At 42.6% G+C, this 27,839-nt stretch overlaps 3 protein-coding genes across 4 annotated transcripts; 1 reads left to right on the forward strand and 2 right to left on the reverse strand.

The window, feature by feature from the left end:
* Positions 1 to 82: 82 nt before the first annotated feature.
* On the reverse strand, positions 83 to 7,483 carry LOC115770868 (G protein alpha i subunit). Its single transcript, XM_030716308.1, has 5 exons — positions 6,934 to 7,483; positions 1,468 to 1,939; positions 1,313 to 1,407; positions 1,065 to 1,253; positions 83 to 1,005 (listed from the first exon to the last, which is right to left on the reverse strand). Exons 1-5 carry the CDS (start codon positions 7,052 to 7,054, stop codon positions 815 to 817), a joined length of 1,068 nt encoding a protein of 355 aa, XP_030572168.1. The 5' UTR covers positions 7,055 to 7,483; the 3' UTR covers positions 83 to 814.
* A 3,297-nt stretch (positions 7,484 to 10,780) lies between these two features.
* On the reverse strand, positions 10,781 to 11,642 carry LOC115771203 (sperm-specific protein Don juan-like). 2 transcript variants are annotated; one of them, XM_030716803.1, is made up of 2 exons: positions 11,305 to 11,642; positions 10,781 to 11,221 (listed from the first exon to the last, which is right to left on the reverse strand). In XM_030716803.1, exons 1-2 carry the CDS (start codon positions 11,576 to 11,578, stop codon positions 11,202 to 11,204), a joined length of 294 nt encoding a protein of 97 aa, XP_030572663.1. In that variant the 5' UTR covers positions 11,579 to 11,642; the 3' UTR covers positions 10,781 to 11,201. The 2 variants fall into 2 exon arrangements, with proteins under 2 accessions (XP_030572663.1, XP_030572662.1); XM_030716802.1 differs by having other exon boundaries at positions 10,781 to 11,251; positions 11,305 to 11,641.
* A 6,797-nt stretch (positions 11,643 to 18,439) lies between these two features.
* LOC115771116 (forkhead box protein biniou) lies at positions 18,440 to 23,000 on the forward strand. Its single transcript, XM_030716680.1, has 5 exons — positions 18,440 to 18,824; positions 18,867 to 19,552; positions 21,463 to 21,739; positions 21,798 to 22,164; positions 22,530 to 23,000. The coding sequence occupies exons 1-5, from the start codon at positions 18,486 to 18,488 to the stop codon at positions 22,805 to 22,807; spliced, it is 1,947 nt and encodes a 648-aa protein (XP_030572540.1). The 5' UTR covers positions 18,440 to 18,485; the 3' UTR covers positions 22,808 to 23,000.
* Positions 23,001 to 27,839: the final 4,839 nt, after the last annotated feature.

Raw genomic sequence — 27,839 nt, forward strand, 5'->3', positions numbered from 1 at the left:
ATGTACAGTGTTGTATAACGGCCCTAAAAGGACCCCACTACACGTTCTGATTATTGTTATTACTAATTGGGCTATCATTAAAGTTGTGCTTTGATTGTTTGTTGTAGTTTGTCTTTATTAAGGCTATTACTAAGAGAATTAGTAAAATTTCTAGTTAAATGTAGAGGGCATACAAAAATTAGGCCCACGCGCACTCTTCTTCCAGTGCGCTAAGCTCTTGGCAAATTCTCGACAGTGTTATAAAACGTGGCCAAAATGCATTGCATAAAGAAAAGGAAGCCCGTTGAGACACGCACGTGCTCAAAAGTTCACTTGCTTTGCGCGATGCAATTTAGTCACATGAATTACTTAAATCTTAACTAAATGCAAAGTTAGCTGGCCAAATTTATGGGCATTATGGGAATTACATACATATGTATCTGGGCAGCTATCTTTACCAAGCTCCTGGCGTCGTCTACTTTACACACTTGTTAAATTACATACAATACATATATGCGTATTTTAATTAGTTCACTTCTAGCATTTTAACGGTTAACTTAATTAATTGCAGTTGGTTATTTGTTCCGAGACTGACTACTGGCAACAAAATCGGTTTACATATGTAAGCATATAAGTATATCAAGAGCTTGTAAAGCGTTTTCAATTCTATAGCATATACTACATAGAGTATATGCATAAAATTACAGATTAAACAGATTATATATATATAATGTCGTTATAGTTAATTAATTATAATGTAATGGAAATGTTTGCGCGTTTTCCTTTAATACTAAGACGCACTCTAAACTCGTATCGCAACTGATCTCTCCCCCGTTTAGAACAGACCAATTTGTTTCAGATTGTTCTTGATGATGACATCGGTGACTGCATCAAATACAAATTTAACATTATTTGTATCTGTTGCACAGGTGAGATGCGTATAGATTTCTTTTTGGTCTTTTCGTTTGTTGAGATTTTCGAATTTCATGCGTATATAGTTGGCGGCCTCCTCGAACGTATTGGAACCTGCAAAAGATAAACGCATTTAAGCATTCCGTTCAACTTCAGATTTCGTGTCGTTTTACCAGTGTATTCCGGAAAGCATATCGTAAGGGGAGATCGCTTGATTTTCTCCTCAAACAAATCCTTTTTGTTCAAGAAGAGTATTATAGACGTTTCCACAAACCATTTCGAATTGCATATGGAATCGAACAGTTTGAGTGATTCAATCATGCGATTCATTTCCTCATCCTCAGCCAAAACCAAGTCGTAGCCTGCATGAAAAGGACACAGATTAGTGCAACTTATTTAATAAACAGTTGCTGAGCCTCACCTGACAGCGCCACACAGAAGATGATGGCCGTCACGCCCTCAAAGCAATGAATCCACTTCTTGCGCTCCGAGCGCTGACCGCCCACGTCAAAGAGTCTACATAGAGGATACGGGATTGTCAAAGTTGACCAAAGAATTTTACGACAAGAAGCTCACTTGAAGTGCAATTGTTTACAGCTGAAATGCGTCTCGATGATGCCGGTGGTCTTGACACGTGTCCGCAGCACATCCTGCTGTGTGGGTATATAGTTGGGCTGCGCGATGCGGTCCAGCGAGTTCAGATAGTAGCCGGCCGAGTCGTTGAGCTGATATTCGCGCGAGCGTGAGAAGGATTGCTGCACGCCGGCATCGGACCAGAGCTTCTTCATCAGCAGCACAATCTCCGGCAGCAGGATGCCCTCGTCCGCCGCGGAGGCGTGTGTGAAAAACTGGCGAGCAATGTCCGTCTTGCCAGGATCCGCAAACTCGATCTTTAGCCGGCCCATTGCGCGTATTATGACCATCAGGCTCTGTACGGTGTTGCTGTAGACGACGCGTCGATACTCCTCGCACTCCTCCTGTGAGTAGCCCGTCTCGTGGATGATCTTCATCTGTTTAACTATGGTCGATTTGCCGGATTCGCCGGCGCCTGCAAATGAACCAAAAAAAAAACAAAACAACAATTACAATTGTGCAAATGTGCATGGACGGATGTTGGCTCTAGTAGGCGTGACCCCTGTCAACCAGCAAACAATTGAATTTGTAATCGGGAATGGTCTGTGTCATGCGTAAAAAGCGCCAATGAATGAATGAATGACTGGAACGAGAAGGCAGCAGGCCTGTTGTTGTTTTTTTCATGAATGAATGGATGCCACAAATTGTTCAATTGTCTTTGGGTTCAAGAGGCCAAAAAGCTAGCTGCCGTCGTACGTGCTCAATTGCGTTGGTCATGTAATTCCGTAAGTAACTCAACTACTCGAATATATTTGGAGATATAGGAATTTGCAAACAATTGGCATGTATTGAGCAGCGCTGATTGAAGTGCTTTATTTGTATATTGGGGCAAATAATCGTATTTAACGGGAAAAGGTGCGACGTTTTTATCGTATATAGTCAATTTTTCTTATATACTGCAAGTCAATAACTCAGAGTTGCACGATTAAAATGCTGAATACTCTAAATCGATTGTATAATTCCCGAAAACTTCAGACACATCTAAAAGTACCGTGTCCAACTGCCACCTTTCTATACATTCGCCAAACCTAGCTTTGAGCCAGCGACCTCTCGCTTCTTGGTTTGACGCTCCTAAACTAAATTGATTGTTTAATTCTCGCCAGCTTTAGATATATGTATAAGAACTCTTTCTAAATGCCACCCCGCCTACATACATTCGCTTCTGTTTGATTTGAGCCGGCGACCTCTCGTTTGCTGGTCCGACGCTCCTACACTTTAGACACACACAGGCTGTGCGTTGTTGCTGGAATTCTTCTTCTGTGAACTTTCAGCTTATCATTCAGACTATGCCCTGATCTGCAGTCAGATCCAAAGATACTTTTATAATTTTTTCTATAATTAACATCAGCTGTACTTTTTATTTGACTTTTAACCAATTGGCTGCAGTTCATTGAACTCTCGCGACACACTCAAGTTATCAAAAGACGTACAAAATTTAAATATAACTTGTATACAAATAAAAATATCAAGCATTTTATAAAAGTACATAAAAGATATACATATGTACTGCAAAGCGAAAAGTAAACTAAAAGAATATGCTGACCACACACAGAAGTTGTTTTGGACGATAAAAACGGATGTTACGTGTTTTCTAGTTTCCTTCCCATTAAAAAAAAAAAAACAAAAAAAAATAATGTTAAAAAATTGATGTTTTTATCGCAGACTTTTGTTTTGTTAGCTACCGGTCGAAGTTTTTTTAAATGTTATAAAGCGATAGACGATGTCCACGATTAAGCCAACATTATTTTTATTATTATTATTTTTTTGCAACATTCGATGCTTTTGTCGTTGTTGTGAGGTTGTGGGCCCATTCCCAGACAGCAAGAGCTTTGCCAGCGGAGAGGCAGACTGTTGATTAGGTAATTGCAAGAGCAGCGCGGCTTAGTACTTTCACTTTTCCAGTACGGCCCGCCAATGCAGCATATGTATGTATACACATACACAAGTATGTAACTTTAACAATGCGTACTAATTTGGCAATAGAAACTATGTCGTTATTATAATGTAATGGCTTAAAAGACGGTCAGCTGGGCTAAAATGGGGGCCCTGGGCAAGCTGAATAGGAATTATGAAACATTCGATGTTCGAAGCTTGCCACCGAATAATAAAGCAAAACAAAAGGCAAAAACAAAAAACAGTTCGCAACAATGGCAAAAAAAAGGTCAATTTAATAATAACAACATAAAGATATGCAGAAACACATACACACGCACAGATAAATCGTGTATTCATTTATCAAGGCACCGTTAGCTGTGCCATAATAAGCGGTCAGTGCGAAGAAGAAGCAGCGCGAGCAAGAGAGCCAAGAACTTTGCAAGGCGGTGAGTACAAAGCGAACAAGGAGAACAGCCGCAAAAAGCTCATTATCATCATCGCTCATCATAATAATCAGCGGTATTAAAATTAACTTCATTAGTTCACACACACACACATACACATACACGCAGCCACCGTCACCCTGGGCTACACTTTGAGGCGTGTCGCACAACTCAACGCTATTTCTATGATTGCAGTTCCTGGGCAATTAGATACTTATATATGTATATGTATACATACATATATGTACATTGCCGGTGACTAAAGGCAAACACAGATTTGGACAGGAAAAGTTCACAGTAATCATTATTCCATAGCATTTCGCTCATTTGTTCGTTGCATGACTAATCGTTATCGACTTTTATTGGCGCCGCCAAGCGGCTGGCGGCTGAACTTTAAGATAAGTGTAGTGAGAAGAGAAATGTGTTAATCAGACGTGCGAGCAGAGCTGGAAGTAAACATTTAATCGTTGCAAAAATGAACATAGGAAATGTCCCACACACTCAAAGGGAATTTTATCGAACTACACACACACACACACACACACACACACATATGCAACTACCGTTAAGACGGCCATTTAGAAAAGAATTCGGCGTTCGCTCAATAATTTAGCTGAAAATAGCTGTTTAAAAGTGACGCAAAGGTCATTTATTGATAATATTGATAAGGCGCCGAATGAATTATGGCGACAGGCGACTCGAACAGCACATTAAGTACATTATATATGTACAGCACATACATACGTATGTATGTATGTGTAAATGTGTTTATAAAATTCTTAAAAATTGTTGATTAAGTTGTTTGTGTTGACAGTTTGTGTTGGGTTTCAGGGGCTTCTCTTGCTGTCAGTGTTCGAATATTGTTTATGTGTGTGTGTGTGTGTCGATAAGTAATGGAGCGCTTTATATGCCTGTTTATTTGTTAATTTACTTAGTTTACTTATATGCATATTATATGTATATGTATATACATATGTATATGTATATACATATGTATATGTAGCTAACTAATGCGCCCTGCCAAGCCTCAAATGCAAATACCGTAAAAAAATGACATTCCCCTGTCCCAAAGTGTTTATCAGCAAAGAAAGCTTCAAATTGCACTTTCAATTGAATGGCGTGTCAAAGGGTGGGCGGCGGCAGAGGGAGAGAGAGAGAGAGAGAGGGAGAGTGAAACCGACAGAAAATTAAGTGCCGTAATTTAACTGGAGAGGCTGCTGCCAGAGTAGGGTGCAATGGTCAGACAGACAGCTGCAGCAACAATAGCAAAATTTTATTAAATCTACACAATAAAACGAGGCAATGTTGCGGCGGCTGCCAAAGCACAAGCATAAGCCAAACACACACACACACACAGCTGCATTTGATGTGGGGGCCATTTATTTGCGCTAATATCGTTCACCCCACTTTAAATGTCAGTGTACAAGCAACAACAACAACAACAACAAGAGCCGCTGCCCCTACCAATTAGGTCTGCGCGCAAGAGCGCGAGGAAGAGAGGTAGAGACTGAGGGAGAGAGAGAGCGCGCGCGTTGAATGCGGCTGGAATAATGAGCGTACGCAGGCGCAGCAGCCAGCGGCGGCAGAGATAATGCCATACAAATGAAAACATAAACAAAACAACAACAACAACTAATACTAGTGCATATGTGTGGATGCTTGTATGAACAATAAAATAAATACGAGCGCAAACGTTAGCAACTGGTGCAAGGTGTTTTCTCATTGCCTGTGTTTGCCATAAACTACACTAACCAACACTGGCCAACACAGGCGCAGTTCATGCGCTTGTCACTTTTGCTGTTTGCACTTAACGAGCAGCTGCAAATGCAGCTAAATTCTGCCTAAGCAGCTGATATTTATTAAATATAAAAATATTTAATAACAAGTGATTGTGTTCTTAGAAAAAATACATATATCATCAACGTAGTTAACACTGGAAAGAACAGTTATACATATATGTAACCAGTTTCTATACTTCTTCATACGAATACCCAATTTCCTAGGGGATATATATATTTGGGATTGCGAAATATGACGAAATATATATAATATGAAAATGAAACAAAGATCTATCTACTGATGTTTAGTTGTTGTTACATATTGTGCGACACAGCTAAAATACCCAATGCAAGGGTATACAAATGTATTTAACGACTTCTAGGCGCTTCTGGTTGTGGTCACAGCAGATTTTTTGTTGACGAGTGTTGTGAATTCATTTCGCGCAAATATCATTTAACTGGCATGTCGAATGTACCCCCCGCGCGCAACCCCCCCGCGCTGCAATCTTTAACCGCTCGTCAGCCCCTTTTGAGTCATCAGCGAGCGAACGGGGCGCCGCTTCATTAGCAAAAGCCACCGAGTTGCTGTTGACTGTTACTTGAAAAGCTGGAAAATCCATTGCATTGTTTGCAACATTGAATGAATGTATGAAAACTGGGCTGCGCACTCACAGATAATTTCTCGGCTTGCCGTTTGCATAGAAATTTAATTGCAGAAGGCCAAAAACGCGACGCGGCGCGGCGTCCAATTTCACTGCGCAAGCGCTCTGCTAGTGGCAGAGGTCAAAGTTGAAATAATGGCGTCGCAACGCCTCAATGCACATTTCTCACCAAAAGAAACGCAACAGCAAGTGCCACTCATCACACACACACACACACACACACATACAAACACACATACGTCTTCTTCTTTTGTATATGTAAAAAGAACCGCAGCACAAACATGTTTCCATTGGCAAGCCGATTGATGGCGCCCCACTTGTTTGAGCCGCCGCAGCCGACATTTGGTTTCAATTTACTTTCAATTTCTTATCGCAATCGAATTATTAGACATGTGCATTGCATAATGCCAGACCATCACTGCCAAAGATGAACGAAAAACATTCGATTCGATTGAAAACAAAATAAATAACAGCATTTAGTCAGGCAAGTTAAATAGGCCCGCATTGCAACGGCTTTCATCCAATGGCGAAACCCACCCCACTGGAAAGTAGTTCACCAATATTTGTGCATGGCGTCGCAATTTTGGACCACCGACTAAAGGCCTTAGTTAATGCATAGGTGTTGGAAAGTTCTGGGGGGGACGGACGCACCTAAGAGCAGCAGCTTAACCTCCGAGGCGGCGCGTTCTCCTTCGGCTCTGAGCGCCCGGTCGATGTTTTTGGAACGTTCGATGGCTTCTTTATCTCGTGCTGTACTCACGGCACAACCCATTTTGTTATTATCGCTGTTTGCGGCTTGTTAACCAACTCGTGATCTAATTTTTGGCGAAATTTGCGCCTGTTATTTAATTAATTTTCACTCGCGTTTTTTGGTACTTTTAATTAGCCACTGCAGATCGTCGCGTCTGCGCGTCGTCTGTACACTTTTTTTTTGTGTTGCTTCTCCTCCTCCTTTCACACAAACACATACACACGCATGCACACGCGCAGTCAAGAGTTTGAGCCGACGCAAACGTAGCGGGCTGTCGTTTTGCACTTTCGAAAACACTTGCGGCTGCCTTATTAAATTATTTAAATTCTCTAATGGTATGTCTGGCGGCAATGCGAAAACTATTTTCTATTTGTTAATATTGCTATTGGCGTTCGCGAGCGTGAATCACTTTTGGGCAGCTACTGCGGTTCTCACTCAGATACCAAAAAAACACCAATAACCCGTAGCAGTTGGTCACACTGAAAACGATCGGCGCTTGTCAGTGCTGTTAAGCGCCAAATAGTTGAGCATTTTCCAGCACAGCATATAATGGCAAGTGTGACGTCAGCATGAACTGCTGCTACGCTGCCAGACCGTTTCGTAAGCCTTGCAAATTGCTAACTGCTATAAAATTCGAAATTCAAATATTTTAAATTTTAGAAAATATATTTAGCAAAACCTTTGATTATGTGTGTCAATATATATTTAGAAAACTATTTGACAAAGACGCTGACTAATTGGGCGTATACTTGTATGTGTGTGTACAGGCCAAGTTTTCTAAACTTGTCTGTATGTACATATATGTATGTATGCTTTATAATGCCATGCTATGTTTTGTTATACCTTTTTTAAAAAAGCATTTAAAAGCGGCGAAAAGAAACAGGAAGAGCAGGAAGAAATGGAAGAAAAGTGACACGAATAAAATGAGAAGAACATAAGGATTTGAAGGAGAAAGTTAGCATAGCAATGGGATAGCAATGGAGGAAACAGGACAGTCTGGCAAGTCCACCACAAGTCTAGTAGGTGCGTATGCATGTGTGCATGTATGTACATATGTGTATACCAGAAGTGCTTCCTATAATTGTTGTGTTAAAAAAGTGTGTTGGATAATTCGTTAATTTTCTATTTGTATGTGTTCATGCATGCATATGTATATACATATATGTGGATTATCTTCAAGTATGTGATAATGATAATAAGTAAATCAGCAAGTTTAGACTTTAAGGGAAGCAACAAATTATTAGCAACAAATTATTTGGTTTAATTAAATAATAAAAATGCTGGGCTGTCGTTAGAACATAAAAAAGTTGCATATTTGGGCTGCACGTTTTTGAGAATGTAACAAAATTTCAATATCAAAAATTTGCCCTTTGCCATGATATGTTTATTGAAATAACGCTTTAAGTATAAACAAACAAAAAAAAAAAACACACACACACAAAAATGTGTGCGGCTCGGAAGTGCACGGCCTTTGCCCACAAACCGTATGCGCACAAACCGAAAAAAGTTCTCAGAGCCCGAGGAGGCGCGCACACACACACACACACACACACACACACACACACACACACACACACACACATGCACACAAATAAATAATATTTGCTTTAGCCTTTTGGGACAATACGATTATGGGAATGGGAATGTCGAACTACGTTGGCGGCCAACAACAGCCAACAGCGCCAAATGGCAGCAGTTGCATTCCGAAATCGTTCGTACTTATTGGAAATCGAACGAGAACTGGAATGGAATGAGATCTGCAGGGCGGCTGTCAGGCTGGAACAGCTTTCCACAACTCATTTATCTACATAAACTGGAAAAGCACTGTAAGCGAGCTGGGGTCGCAGTGCAAAAGTTGCCGACGTAGCAACAACGTCAGCGGCGAGGACGTCACATGTTGCGCCCTGCGCCCCCAAGCGCATTGTCTACGTGGAGGCCATCAACGGGTCATGATTTACACATGTTTACACCACGCTTGAGGACGGCAGCGGGGGGCTTGGGATCCCCGCATGAATGAATGATTGCAGCATTGCTTTTGTAATTTATCGTAAAAAGTAAAACGGCGTTCGCGACGCTGGCGAAGACGACAGCAGCAGCAGCAGCGGCAGCAGCAGCAGCTAGAGAAATATGGATTTATGCGGTTAGGGGTTGGGGGTTGGGGGATGGGGTGGATAGGCAAGAGGAGCGCGGAAGCTCAACGCTTTGGGTGGTCCAATTGGTGGCAGTCGCGCGAGTGCAAGGCGGCGCATGCAAAGCGCATGCCGTCTTCCTCTTTCTCGCCTGTCTTGCTCGTCATCGGCATCATCATCAGCATTGCTGCTGTCGCTGCTGCTGTTGTTGTTGTTCTTGTTGTTGTTGTTCTTGTTGCTGTTGTTTCGCGTTGAATAAAAACCGTTTGCTGATGCCAACAAATTTGACGAACGTCGACGTCGGCGTCGGACAAACTTCAATCGGCGCGCGCACAAAAACAAAAACCAAAGCAAACAACAACAGCAGCAGCAGAATCAGCAGCAGCAGCAGCAGCAGCAACAACAACAACAGTTAAAGGACGCCAAGGCCTTGAAATAGATATGTATATATGTAGATGTATGTGTGTGTGTGTGTGTACATGCACATGTACCCACACCTATGCACACACACTCAAGCAGGCACCGTTTAGCACATGTGTTGCCAGATTGCCAGGGCAAACTCAAGATTAAGATTAATTTCGTCGATAATTTGAAGAGAAGAAAAAAATCGTTTTTGGAAAACTTTGCGCAGCGGCTTTTTATGCGTTGAAAGGTCGAACAGACACACGGCGGCTGTTCAACTGGAACAGCTATAGATGGCTCCTCCACCCCCAGCTGCACTTCCAGCTTGATGGATGCCCGACCGCCCGTCGATCGTCGGCTGCGTCAATCGTTTGATTTTCGGTACTTTTCAAAGCCGTCGAGCAAGTCAATGGGCTGACAACTACAGAAAATAAATACCAAAACTTGTAAATGTCCGTTGAAAGAGTTGAAAATCCGAAAAGTACTAAAAATCAAAAATACCAAGACTGGAAATAATTGCGACATTCCAGTTAATACACAAACTGTTGAAATGATTAGGCCAGGGCGTTTAGGTTAATTTCCCGGCAAAAACGAGGGCGCAAAATCGTAAAATCAAGAATTATGTGCAAGTATTTAACTAAAATTAGCAGCATTCAAATTGTTTACATTGAAAAAAGTAATAATTACCCAAAATACAGAGAGCCCAACAAGACAAAAATGTGCGCAACACACACACACATACATAGAGAAGATGTAGAAACCGATCGATCGGAAAAGACTGGGAAATATATAGAGGAAAAATAGTTTTTCGACTATTGAGTCTTGGGCACAGAACGGCAGCAGTCGACACACAAGTGCGGGCCCGTGTCTAGAATTTGTTTACATGAAGCATAGGGAAAACCAAATCGTATATGGCCATACGGCTGCAACCTGCCCGGGAACGGGTGCACGGATCTGGGCAGAAGCAGCAGCAGGAAACAAATATCAGTGCCAGTGCAATTGAATTGCCATAAAAACGGTTTCTTTGGCTCTGGGTGTGAAATTTATGAATTTCCCGTTGCTGCAGCCTAACGGTTGAATATTTTTGTCATGGTTGCCAGATCAGATGGTTGCCAGATCCGAGCAATGCGGCTACGTGGGAGCTTTTAAGCACCTGCCAGCCGATATGATGCAGTTTTTCCAACGAACAATGCAATTATTAGAAAAGATGTTTTTCTTTTTTTCGCTTTTGCAATAAATATATATTTAAAATTTGTATGCGCTTCCATCTTGAGATCAGCATATCGTAAGACTTCAGCGTGCCCGCATGGAAATTCACAGTTTCGTTACGACTTTTATCACTCTTTATGGGATTTCTTCTTCTTATATTTTTTCTTGTTGTTGTTGTTGTGCGCCGATTTTACTTGTTGCTTTATGGCTTTATAATGTCTCGAGCGTTCGCGTTTTATGATCTCAGTGTGCTCGGCCAGCTATAAACTACAACTGATTCATGTTGCGTTTGGGTTTTTGGGTAATTTGTGATCCATTATGTGGACTGCTCTTCCGTTTGCACATTTGCAAAGGCGCCAGGCCAGGTCAGTGTCCAAAAATACCCAACATTTGGAATGCAGGAGAGCGCGTCTTGCACATGATGAAGCCTACTTTTTACCCTTACCATCTTTACAACGTGGCGCGGTCGATACATTTGCTGTAAAGGATTACATACATATTTTTAGAGTGCAGATGATGTGTGATACGCACTTTTTTCGCAACCGCCCTTGTCCTTAGAGTCTTTTCCGCCTTTATCATCCTTTTTGCTGGAATCTTTCTTTTTGTCGCCATCCTTTTTGCAGGGATCTTCCTTTTTGCAGGGATCTTCCTTTTTGCAGGGATCTTCCTTTTTGCAGGGATCTTCCTTTTTGCAGGGATCCTTCTTATCGGCCGAATATTTCTTACCGGATCCACTTAAAGTTCGACTGTTGCCTATCAAGTTGTCGGTCAATTTTAAAACCGAAATATTTATCAAACGATTCATTATTAATTTATTTTTTTGTTTTTTGGAATTTCAATTTGATGTCTACGATAGCTCGTTTCTGTATATACTAAAGCAAATCTTTCTGAATACTAAATGACATGGATTAATGTTTTCATCGCTTGCTGGGATCTTGAACTGATTTTCCAGTTTTCGAAAATCTTGATGGAATATTTGATTTTTTAAAGGAACTATGATATTGTCGAAATGCTAGGGAAAGTTCAGGTTTTTGCACAGGTAACCTTATGTTTTCTTTATGAATACTTTCTTAACCTCTTAGAACTTATTATTGAATAGTTTATTTTCTGGACAAAAGTCTGTTGTTTTTTGACGGGCGCAATTTCGATTATTAATCTCAAGATTAATTACCCAACTGACACATGTCATTCAATTCGATTTGTGGCTCGGGTTTTGTATTTGAATTTTTCGGTATTGGGTTTCACATTTGCCCGACCCCGCTACCGGATCTCAAGTGGCGACCACACATTAGCCCGGTCGCCTGGTCGCCCGGCTGCCCGGCTGCCCGGCTGTCCGGGTCCGAGCATCAAGTGGACTCGAACCACAGCGACAATGTCTCGGCGACGCCATGTCAAAATATTTGTCAGCGCCTCGTTTTACGCCGGATAATCATTACGGACTGTTGCTGCGTCAGGATGTCGCCTACAATTAACCCAAATTTACATATTGGCCTCCCTCCGAGCCACTTGAGCCGCAGCCCATGCATTGGTTGATTCCCTGCACTTGGGTTTACTTTACTCTGGTTTTACTGTATTTGATCTTGAGATATTTCATTGACTGTATGGAAATTTGTGGCCCAGTTTCTTCAAGCATTGTGCTGTCAATAAGTCGCAGCGTTCACATTTCTTGTGCCATTTCCGTTGCCACATGCCGCACAGGTGCGCCGACCCGCAAGGCCGGCCAATAAAAAATGTCGAAAGGCGGAAAGAGCTTGAGATTAAAGTGTACAAAAGGCCAAGAACAAAGCAAAATATGCGAGCGACAACAGCAGGCAGCAGCAACAACAGGCAACAACAACAGGCAACAACAACATGCAACAACAACAGGCAACAGCAAATTCCCAAGAATCAATGACGACAACACGCGTCAATTGAAACGAAACAGATGCCAAAAGTTCGAAGATCGTGGATCGTGGTTCGGTTGCACGTAGCAAGTCGCTGCCACATGCCACATACCACAAGCGAGACGTTTGACCATCTAACTAAAGATTAATTACGGCCAAATTTGTAATTGAAGAACGTTGAAAAGCGCGTAAATCGCAGTCATAAATTCGGTTTGACTGCCTCTGTTTCCTGTTGCAACTCTCTTACCTGTGCCACGTTTCACCTTCCGTGTTGCTCGTTCACCTTTGCGTGAGTCAACGCATTTTTAAGTGCCGGCTATTAAGCCAAAAGCTAAACAATGCCAACCAAGTGCCAAGTAAAAATGGCTTTAGCTGAGGCTCGACAAACAGACGGACAGTCGGACAGTCGGACAGACGGACGGACAAACGGACGGACGGACGTATCGCACGCCTTGCTGTTGGCGCTTTTGAAAGAATTTGGCTGTGTGTGTGTGTGTGTGTGTGTTTTTTCTCCTTCTTAATTTCTGTTAAATTTGGCGCAATTATTGCGCACCAAATGGAACGCAAGTCTATAAATTGTTCAATTTTATTGCGCCAGCTTCGACAGCCAAACGCCCGGTCAGCGCAGGCTTCCCGCAGCTTCCCGAGACTCTGTGTGCGTGTGTGCGTGTGTGTGTGTGTGTGTGTGCTGTAGCTTTTATTGTCTTGCCACAGTTTGCATAGTAGTTTGGCAATGGCAGCTGGCAGCCAAACACACGTCGTATTGGCCATCTTGCGCAAAAGTCGGCGGCCATTTTGATATTGTAATCGCACGGCAAGGTGTTAATGGCCGCCCCAGAACCTGTCTCCGCTCCGAGTGCCAAGTGTGTGGCAACAGCAGCGTGACGAGGCACTCGAAAATAGATGAAACGGCCAGAATTAGCCTTGTAATTTGTTCAATTCTTATCTGGCACTTTGGCATTTCGTATATTAAGTCCACAAAAGAGCCAAAGCGTACTTGTGAATGGGTACCATTGCGATTGCCTGATGATAAGTTGTCTTCGAGATCAATCAAATGGCGAGCATCAGGGCTCAAAGCCCATGAATCAGTTAAAACAATAATGATATTAATGATGATATTAATAATGATAATATAAATAATAATGATAATAATAATAATAATGATGAAAATGATAATAATAATAATAATAATAAAAAAATTAATGATAATAAAAATAATAAAAATGATATTAATTATAATGAAGATGATAATAATAATAATAATAAACAAAATTAATGATAATGATAATACGAATAATACATTAATAATAATATTACAATAATAATTCTATAAATTTGTTCATAATAGTTTCTTTTAAAGTTTTCTGCTATTCTAATGTCTCACACATCAGTTAAATAAATAATAATTTCAATGAAGCTAATAATATTAACAATGATAATACGAAAAATACTTTAATTATAATTAAAGTAATAATAAAACTTGCGACCTTTTCTTTCTATACCTCCATAAATTGTAGATAATAGTATATAGTTTATATGTTAGTTTTCTTCTATTTATTATTCTCACCGATTTTTTTTTATTATTTATTAATTAGTTTGTTTGGCTGTCACCAATTCCATTCCAAACATCAGCCCAAAAGCGATTCTCCACTCAAGCGTAAAAATATCTTATAAATATTTACAAAAAAAAAAAAAACATCATTAAAGTCGTGGGAAAAACACAATAACCAAGCCATAGGGAAATGGTATTTTAATTAAAAATGTATATAGAAATAAATATAAATTGTTTGTAATTTTAAATTTTTTCCTTTTTGTTGAATTCTTCTGCAAATGCGTCTCACGTGATTGAATCTCTGCACAGAAGCTGGGGCATAAACAAATCCATGACTGTGCTTATAAAGTCATAAAGGCAAACCAACTATTTGGCCAGATCTAAGCAAGAATTTGCACAGCAAAATTGTAAATATTTAAACAAAAGCCCAATAGCAAAAAAACAAAAAAAAAACGAAAGGAAGGAACTGCGTGTGAAAAAGAAGGAAATTCCTAACTATAGACGGCATATTTTGTGCACGCCGCAGCTTGCGTGTAAATATTTTGAATTTTGGACTATTTGATTATTTATTGTCCGGCGGATCAACAGTTTAATAAACGTCTGAGCTGGGGGACGGCCAGGTGGCAGGGCGTGTCCGTGGAAGCTGCAATTGTTTGCTTTCCCAGTTGTTGTAGGTCAGTGTGCAAAAACAAAGGCGCCGCAGCTCCAACTTGTATACAACTGGCCAGCTAAAGGGGGCGAGGGAGGCGGGGGAGGTGGTGGGGGTGGTAGGTTTATCCAAGACCCGAAGGAATCGTGTGTTTAATTGTTAGATGTTTATTAAACTACAGCACGAGGCAAGTTTAAACAATGCTGGCCATGGCCGGCATTTGGTATTGTTTGGTGTTCTTTTGCATTACGCGGAAAGAGAGAGACGGCGAGACGATAGAGAGAGAGAGCGAGAGAGAGCGAGTGAGTGCGAGTGAGAGAGGATGTATCAATGGGATTGGCCGCTTTGTGTACTACAACTCAACTTGTTGCGGCAGACGCGTCGTATACATAATTTTGTTTACAAACGTCCATAATAGTAAACAATTTGGCCATTTAATAACATTAACATTAAATTAAAAGCAAAACAAACGCCGTACAAGAAGCCCATAACAACAACAACAACAACAAGAGGAATATCAAGAGAGAGAGATGTATTGTATATGCTTATCTTTATTATGATTATATTTGAACTTGAAAACTGAATGGAGAAGATGACGAGTTTTGTTTGGGAATTCCCTCATCGGACTTGTTGTTTGTTATGCACGTGCTTAACGGAGCACTCGCATCCGGAATTGCCAACGGACCACACAGCATCAAATCCCGACTACCAAATGGCAAACCTATATATATATATATATATCTTGGCGGAACTGTTGACCCAGTTAAAATGACGCACAGTTTGGCTTTGCATTGGATACGATTTGGCTATAAATACAAGGCGCGATGTCATGTCAAAGAAATTTTCCAGCAGCAGGGGTGGAGGGGGGGGGGGGGGGGGTGGGCACAAAGAATTCGGACAAAATATAAAATACAAACGTTTGCAAAAAGACAAAAATCAAAATGGTTTTCCAATTGATGTGAAATCAATTTCTGTTAGAAATCAATAAAAACATATTTCTCGAAATATATTTTTCATCAAAATACTTAAGTTATTTTCTGGGTCGTTGTTTATTGATTAATAGAACCTGCTATGAGTAATACCTTTAGGCTAGTCTTATTTTTTTTTGACTTCACCCAATGTCATTTGTTAACGTGAGCGATTTCTTTGAAATCTTTCTTCACACCTGGGCAATTAATTAATCGCCTGATTTAAACTGTGGCCATGATGCCAACCAGCCCAGCTATGGCACATTGTATTGTATTGTATTGTTCGGTTCGCAGTGCGCGATGCCTGTTTAATTTATTCCTCACTCACAAATAAATTCTGGATGGAACGAATGGACGAAAACAGCACGCAAAAACCCAGAATAAGAAATAATAATAATCAAACGTAAAAATAATTTATAGCCCCTGTGTCCGCAGAGGCCAACAGGCAGCTAGCCAAAGGCTTTAATGCATGGCAGAAGTGTGTGCGGGCGAGTGTGCACACAAATACAGTGAAAACTCAACAAACGGACGGTCCACTTAAACATGATAATGGAGCGGGCCCTGCCCATTTTACCCTCTAATAGGCGTACCTTGCTTTAGAGTGTGCAAATGTAACCCTACGGTCGTCCTAGGCAGCTTTCACTGTATGCACATTTGTGTGTGTGTGTGTGTGTGTGTCTTGTGCCCATTGACTTTAAATGCTGTGCTGAAAAATGCTCCGCAATTGCCCAATTTGTAGCTGTTGTTGTTGTTGCTGTTGTTGTTGTTGCTTTGCGGTTATTGTCTGCGGTTTCCACGAAATACTCTGAAAATGGCGAGTGCTTTGGAAAATTGTCTGATTGTGATATATTTGCAAAAAGAAATTAAAATATCTTTCAGGCCGCACAAAAGTCAAATAAAATTGAACGCAACAAAAAAAAACATTATATAGCTAACAAAATGTGCGTTGTTGTTGTTGTTGTTGTTGTTGTTGCCTCTGCCAGCAGCGCCAATCGTGCCTGACGCGTTCGACAAATAGAATTCGTTTAATGTAAACAAAACTCCGCCTCCGTGTGTCTCTCGCTAGCTGTGCGTGTGTGTGTGTGTGTGTATGTTTGGGGATTGAAACGTTGCTCGATCTCTGCGCACCGAAAAAAAAAGAATACAACAAAATATGCGTGTGGAGAGCAGAGAGCGAAGAGCGCAGCGCGAAGAGCGGAGAGCGGCCGCGTCGCCATCGTCGTCGTCGTCGTCACGGTCGCGAGTCGGCGTAGTGCTGACAGCAATGGCGGCACTCAGGGAGCAGCTACGAGACACACAACCCCCAGCTGGAGGCGGTGAGACCCAGGTCCGGACCCGGGGCCGGGGCCGAGCCGTACGAACGACTAAATCAATTAACAGCTCGTTTGAATGCCGCCAGCATTGGAAGCAAACGGCGAACGGTTTGTTTCCTTTCCATGAATGCTAAATGTTAATTCATTCGCAGTAATTGGGGTTTCGAGTTCGGGGTTTTTCGACTATTTATTAACTGTTGACTGTGCAAGGCGCAGGAGACCAATATACGCTCGACGGGAGCTAAGACAACTCAATGCTAATGATGTGTCTCTCATTGTGGCTGCCCGTTTGAGCAATAGAACTCCTTGAGATTTTGTTGAGAATGACAGCGTTATGGTATTCGGGAATTATTTTTCTACTTTTTAAGTGCTCGATTTCACAATTGAAACTCTTTCTAGACTTTAAAACTATTTTAATCTTGTCGAATAGAAGAGATTATAATAATAAAATCCTAAAATCATTTTATAGAGCGAGAAATACTTGATCGCATAAAGAAGACATATATGCCAGCTTGGTAGAGTATAGGGATGTGATATTGTCCTAGCCGAAGCCTATTGATTCAGAGCTATTTATTTTTTCAATATCTTGATCAAACTATCCATCTATCTATATCTATATACTGATCGAGCTACAATGAGCTTCCAAAAGCAACAATAAATCGAAAATTAAGTTTTTATAAGCAGCCCAGTTTCCAAATACTGCCTATGTATATAGCCTATGTATGCAGTCTATATACACACATGCATAAATATATATATGTATACTCCAACGAGTCACCATACAACACGCCGCTCTCTCAGATTGCTGTAATTCCCACTTAAGACCCATCCGCCCACTCCCACTCCCTGTACCTGGATATCTTGCATGCCAATGCATAGACCAGGCTCCAATAACAATTACCACAGTCATGTCACAGACATGCAAAAGCAGAGAAAGGGGGAGAGAGAGAGAGAGCAAGCAGAAAAAGAGAGCAAACAGTTATGTGAACAAAAGCCAAGCCAATTAGCTGCAAGTCAAATTGGAATGAGAGGCACACAGAAAGAGAGCGTGGGAGAGAGTGAGCGTAAGGCGTAGGCGAACTAAAAAAAGAACACATACAGCTTCAAGTGGAGCGCCGCGTCGTAGGATCGCAGCGTCGCCGCGGCCCGAGCAGAATGAGAGCAACGCACGCGTTGAGAACGCAAACAGTTTACAGTTAGGCGAGTAAAGCGAAGCCGCGCGGTTCTATCCATTACGGAACGGATAAAACTGTTAAGAAAATAAGAAATAAAAAAAAACGACAAAGCTTCGGTGCGTCCAACTAGAATAAAAAAGAAAAAAAAAACGTAATTATTATATTAAAGAAAATGATCAAAAGTGAAGAAGTGGCATCCGATTTAAACAGCCGCACAATGGGCGTTGATCAGCTAGGCGGGTTTGTCAGTGGCGCCCACTATCATCACCATCATCCGCACCATCACCTGGGCAGCGCACAGCACACACAAGCGCATCCGCACGCACACACCTTCACGCATCACACACCCACGCACTTGTATCGCGCTGGGAACACGCTGCCCGCTGGCAGTTTCCAGCTGATGGGCGGCGATTCACCCACGGAGCTGGTGGATGAGAAGCCCAACATCAGCTACATGGATCGCAAGTTCTATGCAACCACGGTGGATGCCGCTGGCAATGTCACGCCCACCGCCCAACAGCAGCAGCAGCAACAGCAGCAACAGCAGCAACAGCAGCAGCAGCAGCATTACGGACTGAGTGCGCTGCACAGCATGGGCACGCCGCCGGCATCCTCAAGTCCGATACCAGCATATGGCGTGCTAATGACTGCCCATTCGGTGGGCTCGGTATCACCCAATTCCAGCTCGAAGACGCCCACCGATCAGGAGATGTACGTGAGCTCGTCGGTGGTGAAGCCGCTGCAGCTGCAGCCGATGAATCATCAGTACACCTCCACGATCAAGTACTGCTCCAACAACACCATACTGAGCGCCAACGACTATCATCAGCTGGCCATGCACGAGGCGGAGCAGCAGCAGCAGCAGCAGCAACAGCAGCAGAACTCTCCGGTATCCGGCAGCTATTTGCCGCGCATCTCGTCCTCGCCCACGCAGGTCATAGCCAATGCCCATGGCCACGGCATGAACTACTCGAGCGCCAGCTCCTCGCCAGCCAAGTCGCTTAACGGCTCCGAAACGACGCCAGCGAATGCCACACATGAGAGCTCCAGCGCGGCGCAGTCCAAGGCGACGGGCTCCAGTGCACAGGATAACAGCACGCCGGACACGACCAAGAAGTCGGGCACACGTCGGCCGGAGAAGCCAGCCCTGAGCTACATCAATATGATCGGACATGCCATCAAGGAGTCGCCCACGGGCAAACTGACGCTCAGCGAGATCTATGCATATCTGCAAAAGAGGTGGGTCCAACATATAGAAATCTATCAAAACGGAATGGGAATCGAGTTCCCTTTTGACATAATCGCAAAAGGGCCACTTGAGATTGAGGCTCCAAATGGAGAGTATCCAATTTCAGGGACCATATGTTGTTGAGCTTAAGAGCTTGAGAGGCTTTTAGTGTTTGCGGGATCGTCAATGTCCAAGACGGAGCTATAGAAGATTGCCTTATCAGAAATCATAAAGTTATTGGGAAATGTAGGGATTGAAGAAATTATAGAGTGTTTCACTTTAACAGAATTTCTAAGAGCTTGAATATGATTGAATATGATGCTTAAGATTTAACCAAAGATATAGCTAAAGATATAATCAGAGATATTATCAAAGATACAACCAAAGATATAATCAAAGACTTAATCAAAGATATAATCACACAGATCTTGTTAAAGATTTAATAATAGATATATTATCAGATATTATCAAGGAATTAACCTAAGATAACCAAAGTTCCTTTCACATAACTCTATGAAACTTCTCTTGGAAAAGATACATTCCATAGGCAACTGAGAAACTTGATTATATATTTCGGAAAAAATTTGAAAACATAAAGTCCAAAAATAGGCCCATGTTGTACATAATCTATGGGTTATATGATATATAAAAATCAGTTAAAATTCAAGAGCTCTATGCTTTAAGATAAAAGATATTTAGAATATCCTAAGTCATCTTTTAGCAAGTGATAAGAAAACATCCAAAGCAAAGCTAGCTGCAACTCTATAAAGTTTAGATATATATATATATTGTATATATATACAGTATATCTGCTTGATCTGGAGCAGCAGCCTAGAAGATTTCATATATTTCAATTAAACTAAATAAATATTTATACTTTACTTGGTGCATCTATCTGGCCTGTCTGTCTAAAAGCTATATGCTCTCTTTCCGATCTTTTTATTCTCGTATACCCTACGCAGATGCAGTTCAATTAAACTTGTAGACAGCCTTCCAAGTTCCATTTTCAGTTCCAAATCCTTCTCTAAGCTTTTCGCAGAGAGCTTTTAGCTTGCTGCAGAGCATCTTCCAGTTGGGCATTCCCGATCACAGCACACACTCGTTTGTTGCATAGATAGAGCAGGAACTTAGTTTAGTTAGTTCTTTCTTAGTTGCTACGCTTATAAATGAACAGGTATCTGGTATCTGGTTAAAGCCCCTAAAATGGCTCCGTCTTGACATTTGTCGATCGTCGCATTCCCAAGCGCCGAAGGCAGCGGCGCGGGCTCAAGTAACGTGCTGGGACCCATTACCGACATCGACACCCCGCCACCGGGCACCGGACACAGATACAGCCGACATGAGAGTGGGCCGGGGGTGATCGAGGGGGGGGAATTGGCAACCGGCAACGCGAGGCACCTAAAAGTGTTTCGATTTTCATGTGTGTCGCTTGCGTTTATTTACTTGCCTCCGATTTTATTTAGTCAACAAAATATGAGCAGCTCCCCCAACCCCAACCCCAACCCCAGCCCAAGCCCCGACTGAAGCCCAGCCAAGTCGGGCCACAACAAGCCGGGGCCAAGACGCAGCTCGAGCAGGCGCATCCTTTTGATTGCTCATATTTCTCAGCGCATGGCACTTTATATGTTTGGATAATGGGCGACAATCGCGACTGGGAACCAGACAGAGACCAGAGAGACGACGCGGAGCGGGGCGTGGCTGGGACTTGACAACGCGTGAATGCGTGAGAGGATTTCGCGCTGACGTCGTTTGTTTGTTGTTGCGCTCGTCTGTGAGCCCGAAAATCTTTAATTGGCTTTTGTGACGGACACCCAAAGCTCATTAGACCGGATCGGGAATGGAGGGTGGGCAGGCGATATGGAGGGAGTGTTGGGCAGCTGAAACCAAGTAAATAAACTTGCATTATCTGTTTTGCCGGCAGCTATGAGTTCTTTCGCGGACCCTACGTCGGCTGGAAGAACTCGGTGCGTCACAATCTCAGCCTGAACGAGTGCTTCAAGAAGCTGCCCAAGGGTATGGGCGTGGGCAAGCCCGGCAAGGGCAACTACTGGACCATTGATGAGAATTCGGCGCATCTGTTCGAGGATGAGGGCAGCCTGCGACGTCGTCCGCGCGGCTATCGCTCCAAGATCAAGGTCAAGACCTATGCCGTCAATCCGAACAGCTTCTACAGCGGCAGCTACGCGGATGGGGGCATGGTAAGCCAAGTGTGAAGCTATTCTATACTGTGATCCTTACATTGCAAATACCTTCCAGGACACGGCCAACTTCTATGCGACGCCCACGTATGCCAGCTATGACTATAGCGCTGCGGCCGGAGCAGGTTCCACGGCGGCTCAGGGCTTCGGCGATGCCTGGAACGTGCATGCGGCGCACAGCGGCGCGCCAGCTGTGGCCGTGGGCACACTGCCCCAGTACTCGAACATAACCTGCCTGACGTCGGTGGGCAACAATCTGAATGGCTCACCCACGCCGCCGTTGGCGCACTCGGCGCTGGGCATGTCCTCGACGGCGGGCCCCTCCAGTTCGCCGGTGTCGGCGCTTCAAAGTGATTATGCGCCAGCCGCCAGTCTCGTGGCCGCGGGCTACTCCTATGCAACAAGTGGCAGCGGCTTGGATAACGGTAAGTGCCCCACCGCCCGTCCGTCAGTCTGCCTGGGTGTTCCTGTCAATCAGAGCCAGCTTATTGCTCGCTGAGTTCACGGTGAATGTGTGTGTGCGTGTGTGTGCGCGTGGTTGTGCGCGTGTTTGTGTGTGCATGCTGGGCATTTGGATCTCGGATCTCGGATTACCAGCGCATAGCAACACATGGCACATGGCCCGTCCGTCCGTCGATTCGAACGTTTTTATTGCTGCCGCTGTCGACGTCGACGTCGACGTCGGCATCGCGGCGCTGTGTGTGTGAATTTTAACGCCGGCTCATAAAACGAAACGCTTTTTAATCGCATCTTGTTTGTTGTTCTCCTCCCTCCTCGACTGGTTTCACAGGTCTGCGCTCCATGTCGCTGCAGCAGCTGCCCGCCCTGTCCTCAATCCAGACGGGACAGTCGCAGTCGCACCATCATCATCCGCATCATCCGCATCATCCGCATCATCCGCATCATGGTCATCATCATGGAAGCATGACGCCGCCGCCATCGCAATCGGGCAACCATGGCACAGATCGCTCGCCCATCGATCTAAAACCGGTTTACCTGACGCCCATGACCCCGCCCCCGACATCGGTGAACGGCGGCTACTACGAGACAATCAAATATTCGAATTAGTGCAGCCCGATCTTATTGGGCATTACTCCCGTACATACAAACATGTGTATAAGTTATTTTGCATTATTACCTCAAAGGATAATCAAGTTTAATGTTAGCCTTTAAGTAGTTGCAGACAAAGTTAGTTGCTTAGTGCGTAATCCAAGGAATTCTTATCAAATAAAATATATCATATAATTAGCATGTATTTATAAAGCAAATAGTCAAGCATTATTTGTGATCAAATTGTTCAAATTTAAATAAATATGCATCACCATGCATACGAATAACAGGTAGCCGAGCGTACTCGACTAGCAGATGCCCTGTATCCGGCGCATATGCGTAGGTACACCTTCCGTCAATGCTTCCCTCTGCTGCTTACTTTCCTTTGCTTATAAGCTGATTCTTCTGTAAAATACATATTTGCAAATATCGAGAATCATAGATTGAGATTCTGTTTGATTTTCTTTCTTTTATGTTGTTTATGTCTAGTTGATAGAGATATTTTTCTTATTAAAAGGCTTAAAAAGTCTTCAGTTGGGCCTAGTATAAACCTAGTATAAAAAGTTATAAACGTAGGGAACAACCCATTGTTTATCAATTGAGTATTTTTTTAAAATCTTATTTTTGAAATATTTAAAAAATGCGCGCATTTTGCTTCAGTTGAGTCAATTTTGCGTGCAGCCAACTTCAAGTGTGTTCGAAACTTGTTTACAGTGAAGTTGGCTGCACTGCGTAAAATTGCGGCACACGTTATGTAAGCAGAGTGCGCAAGCAGTGCACTGCTTAGCGGTGCGCTGTTTATCCATAACTGCTTGAAACTAGACGTTCATTTTAACTGAATTTTAAAGTCAGTTTTTAACGATCTGGCAGCACTGCGCAGTAGCTGACATTAAGTAAAAGTGGAATATGGGGGTAAAGTCGGGCATTATATATATATGGCATGCATTCATATACGCAGACTTGTATATAAGCATATCTATGAGTATTTCCTTAAAGGAGTCCGTCCATTGCGAAGGAGTATGTTTAACCATTTCCTCAAATTAAACGAGTCCTTGGGTAAATCTGATCCTTCGCAATTGGAATTCACGAAATTAACATATGCCACTCAATTAAATAGCCTGTTAACATGCAAATCAGTGCGAAGTATATGTATAATAGGTCCATTGACAAATACCCTCTCCACAAGGCAACTAACCAGCTCAAGGGATAATAATGCTCGGCTCGTAAAATGTATCTAATTGCAAGGCACATGCCCCGGCACATTGTTCACGAGATTAGCAATCCAATTATTCAGTTAATTGTCTCACCTTTATGGGCAAATTAAAATCTCACCCAGAGTCAAATGGAACACAGCGCAAAGTCCTGGCCATTGTCCCGGCCAGGGAAAGGCAGCAGAAATCGCATCAAGAAGTCGTCGCCATTGATAATTATCGCCAGCGACGAGAACGGGGATGCGGACGAGGACTAGGCTCTGGACGGAGACAAAATCTTGGCAAAACCGAAAGGCAAACAGAGGAAACGGCAGTCGAGGTAACTTTAGCTGAGTGAAAAATTGTACAGTCAAAGGATAATCGGGATTAAATCTTCTTGAAAAGTTAATGTTTACACACGCACCTACCGCTGGCGATGCGCCGATGACAACGGCAGTAGCAAAAAAAAAAAAAAAAGATGCAAAAATTATGAAAATATTGTCACAAGTGCACAGGCAGGACGCGCTGGACGAGCCAGTTGCCAGGACAATTGCATGCGGCAATCAAAACATGCAATTGTCCTTTTCGTCCGTTGCGAATCGAGAACCGAGAGCTGAGAGCTGCCGGCGTAAGAGGATTTGTGCGTCAAGTAAACATACGAACAGGACCCAGAATCGAACCAGGACCAAACCCGACCCGAAAACCAAATTCAAAGATGCAGCCACAGCAGCCGCACCAGCCTGCATAAATAAATAAATAAAATGATTTGAACAATTTTTATTTTGTGCAAAAAAATAATGGAGAAAACGAACATTTTTCTTTGCGTTAAAATAAACAAAATTTCATTTGGTTTTTGGTTTTTTTTTTTGTTTTTAAATTGTTGGAAACGAGTTTTATTTATTTTAAATTTATGCGAAATTAAAAACGTTTTTTCGCCAGGATTTTCAACTGGCGAATGTTTTGATAGGCGCGCATAGCAAATTTGCCAGGTTCCAGTATCTTTTCGAAACACGAAAAATATCTGTGTATCTTTTATAAAGAACATTCATAGAGAATTCTATTGGCAATTTTCAATTCGAATCGTACACACACACACACACACACACACACAAAGTCTTGAGTATGTCGCGCGTATTTCCCCATATAAATAAACAAAAGTCTTGTTCGAATAACATGGCATCGAATATTTATAAAATAAACATTAGACCAGCAGCAACTGCAACAACAACAACAACAACAACAACAACGAAAGCAACATCAAGACAAGTTCGAGTTTTGAATGGAATACCTCGGCAGACGGCATTGGAGAGCCCGTTTTATGAATGAATTAAGCGCTGTAATGCAAAAAGTGTTCGAGTTATGCTCGGGCAGGTATAACACATTTATTCAATGGGTGCATGTGAATGGTTCGCAGCAGCATTCACGATTTGCAGCATGAATATATATATGGCCTACTAGGTAACAGATCCAGACAAGTGAGCACTTTATGACACTCGCTTGAGTAAAGTCTGAAAGTAAATAGAACATAAAACAGACAGTTTTATATAGTGCTGTTAGTTCCAAGTGAAACAAATTTAAACAGATACTAAAAAAATTATAAAAAAATATTTAAAAAAAATATTATATAATATTAATATTAAAGATCACCATGTTGTATATCTAATGCTGGATTCGGGAACCTTTCCTTATTATAACATAAATATATGCTTGACTGTCTCGAGTTTCGGGATTCTTTTATTTAGGACAAAGAAAGGAAACACAATTTTCCTTAAATATTCGTTGTATATCTTTATTTCTGGATAACCGCTGGAAAAAAGCTAACCAAAACAATCGTATTACAGTTGACGGCCAAATTTGAACAGTTTCCGGAAGGTCCAGGATCTGGTTAAGGTTCCAACGACCTATAAAATATGTACTTGGAAAAAAAGTTTAAGATCCAACTGATATTACAAAGGTTTAACTACTGAAACTAAGCTGTAAATAATAGTTGCTTATTAAACTTTCAGTTTTCCGTCTACTCAAAGCATTAAAGAACGTTTACTTAGTACTAGCAGAAGTTACCCGGCATTGCGCGCGTCGAATTATCTATAAGAATGCAAGCTACACAAAAACCAAAGTTTTTTATTTATTTTCATATTTATATACAAAATACAATTTTTTATTTATTCGTATATACAAATATAATTAAATCTGCGTGAATTCTAATGATGCACAATATTTGCTCAATTTCAGTGCAACTAGCTGGAGTTGAGCTCAAAGGTGTAATTTCCTGGAAATGCGCATAAAACTCAAGCATCGGCTCATCACTTAAGCAAAAAGTCCACACCTCAACGCTCCCATCGCCCGCAGCCTGTGAGCGAGAGACCAGGAGCGGCGGCAACTCCCACACAGCCAGCCGGGCCGGGCCGGGCTGCTGCTGGGCAATAAAAACTGTAAAACCGCAAATAAGCCACAAAACCGCAGGACACGCGCGGCATAAGTAAACCAACCATCATCATCATCATCATTATCACGATCTGGCAGCCGGCAGGGGGGAAAAACCGACCACATGAAGTAGCACGAGTAGCACAGCCAGGAGTCCGGAGTCCAGTTCGGAGTTCAGGTAAGTGTTGGGCAGTTAAGCCCATGGTGAACCGTGGAAATACCCAATCGAATGTCTGTAGGTTTCATTAAGAATTCCCGCGGCGCGCATTAAAGTCTAAACATGCCAACCCCGCGCAAAAGCAAAAAAGTTTTCCCCTGCTGATCAAGCGCGCTTAAGCATTGATGATTAGCATCCGGTGATTGGTGTTTTGCTGGCCAGGAATTAGGCGGCAGCTTCAGGTAGCTGGGCGACTTAGCGCCGCCGTCGTCGTCTTGGCATGAATTTCCGCTGCTTATGGCCAAAGACGACCGGAAGATTTTCGCCATGATTATGATTGCGATTATGATTATTATGATTAAACTAATGGCGGAAATTTTCCCAGCTGCGTGCTGCGCCGGCAACCCCTTTTCAGCCACATCCAGCACATTAAATTTCTTGGAACAACAATACCTAAAAATTTGTATCTACAACTAATCTGCTAAATTGGCTATGCAAAAAAAGTACGAACTATGTATGCATAATGAGAGCTCGAACCATATACAAATCATAAATTTTAATGAGTGGCCAATATCGAGCGAGCCAACCCACCCAAAACCACCCCCACCCACAACAACAGCCACCACTCAGCACCTCCCCCCTCTGCTTACACCCCAATTCACTGCCCAACGACAGAAGCCACCACGAGGCGGCCTCGTTGTTTGCCAGTGCAGTGTGCAAGCAGTGCAATGCATGCGCCATTGCTGCGCTCTTGCTCTCTCTCACTCTTTGCTGCTTGGCTATGTGTGTAGTGCAGGCCACGCCTACCATTCGCTGCGCATTCGTCTGTGCAAGCCTGTGTGTGTGTGTGTGCGCACTGCGTGTGTATGTGTGTAAGTGAGTCTACGCTTTATTGGCTCAGCGGAGCCAGCAGCGACGCAGCGTCGCCGCATGCATATTCATGAGAGAGCAGCAGTGAGCAGCGAGCAGAGCAGCGCCAGCGCTGTGTTTGTGTTAGTATGCGAGCTGTTCCATGTGTGTGTGTGTGTGCGTGCGCATATTTCGCCTTATCAGCATTTTTAGGAGTGCGCGTTTTTCAAGCGAAAGATATTTTTCAATTCCTTCTTTTTTGCTAGAAAATTTATTATTGTTGCAGCTTAAATCCTGTTTCTCTGTGTCTGTACATGTGTGTGTGTGTGTATGTGTGTTTGCCTGGTTCAAGTGCCGTTAACTGTCTGATTAGGGCACTCCGTGCACTCAGCGCTTTAAAATAAATATTGTTTTTAGATTACTTCTACTA

This window comes from Drosophila novamexicana, unplaced genomic scaffold (assembly GCF_003285875.2).
Source record: "Drosophila novamexicana strain 15010-1031.04,08,12 unplaced genomic scaffold, DnovRS2.1 tig00000024-arrow-pilon, whole genome shotgun sequence".
NCBI classification, from domain to species: domain Eukaryota; kingdom Metazoa; phylum Arthropoda; class Insecta; order Diptera; family Drosophilidae; genus Drosophila; species Drosophila novamexicana.

Bases quoted from the DNA above. Each gene is read 5' to 3' on its own strand.
- LOC115770868 (XM_030716308.1), bottom strand. From the start codon at position 7,054: ATGGGTTGTGCCGTGAGTACAGCACGAGATAAAGAAGCCATCGAACGT. The intron at 1,940-6,933 runs GTGCGTCCGTCC...GTTCATTTGCAG, and splicing joins GGTTAAGCTGCTGCTCTTAG to GCGCCGGCGAATCCGGCAAA. The intron at 1,006-1,064 runs GTAAAACGACAC...TATCTTTTGCAG, and splicing joins ATGCTTTCCGGAATACACTG to GTTCCAATACGTTCGAGGAG.
- LOC115771203 (XM_030716802.1), bottom strand. From the start codon at position 11,578: ATGAATCGTTTGATAAATATTTCGGTTTTAAAATTGACCGACAACTTG. The intron at 11,252-11,304 runs GTGCGTATCACA...AATCCTTTACAG, and splicing joins CAAGGGCGGTTGCGAAAAAA to CAAATGTATCGACCGCGCCA.
- LOC115771116 (XM_030716680.1), top strand. From the start codon at position 18,486: ATGATCAAAAGTGAAGAAGTGGCATCCGATTTAAACAGCCGCACAATG. The intron at 21,740-21,797 runs GTAAGCCAAGTG...AATACCTTCCAG, and splicing joins GCTACGCGGATGGGGGCATG to GACACGGCCAACTTCTATGC. The intron at 22,165-22,529 runs GTAAGTGCCCCA...CTGGTTTCACAG, and splicing joins TGGCAGCGGCTTGGATAACG to GTCTGCGCTCCATGTCGCTG.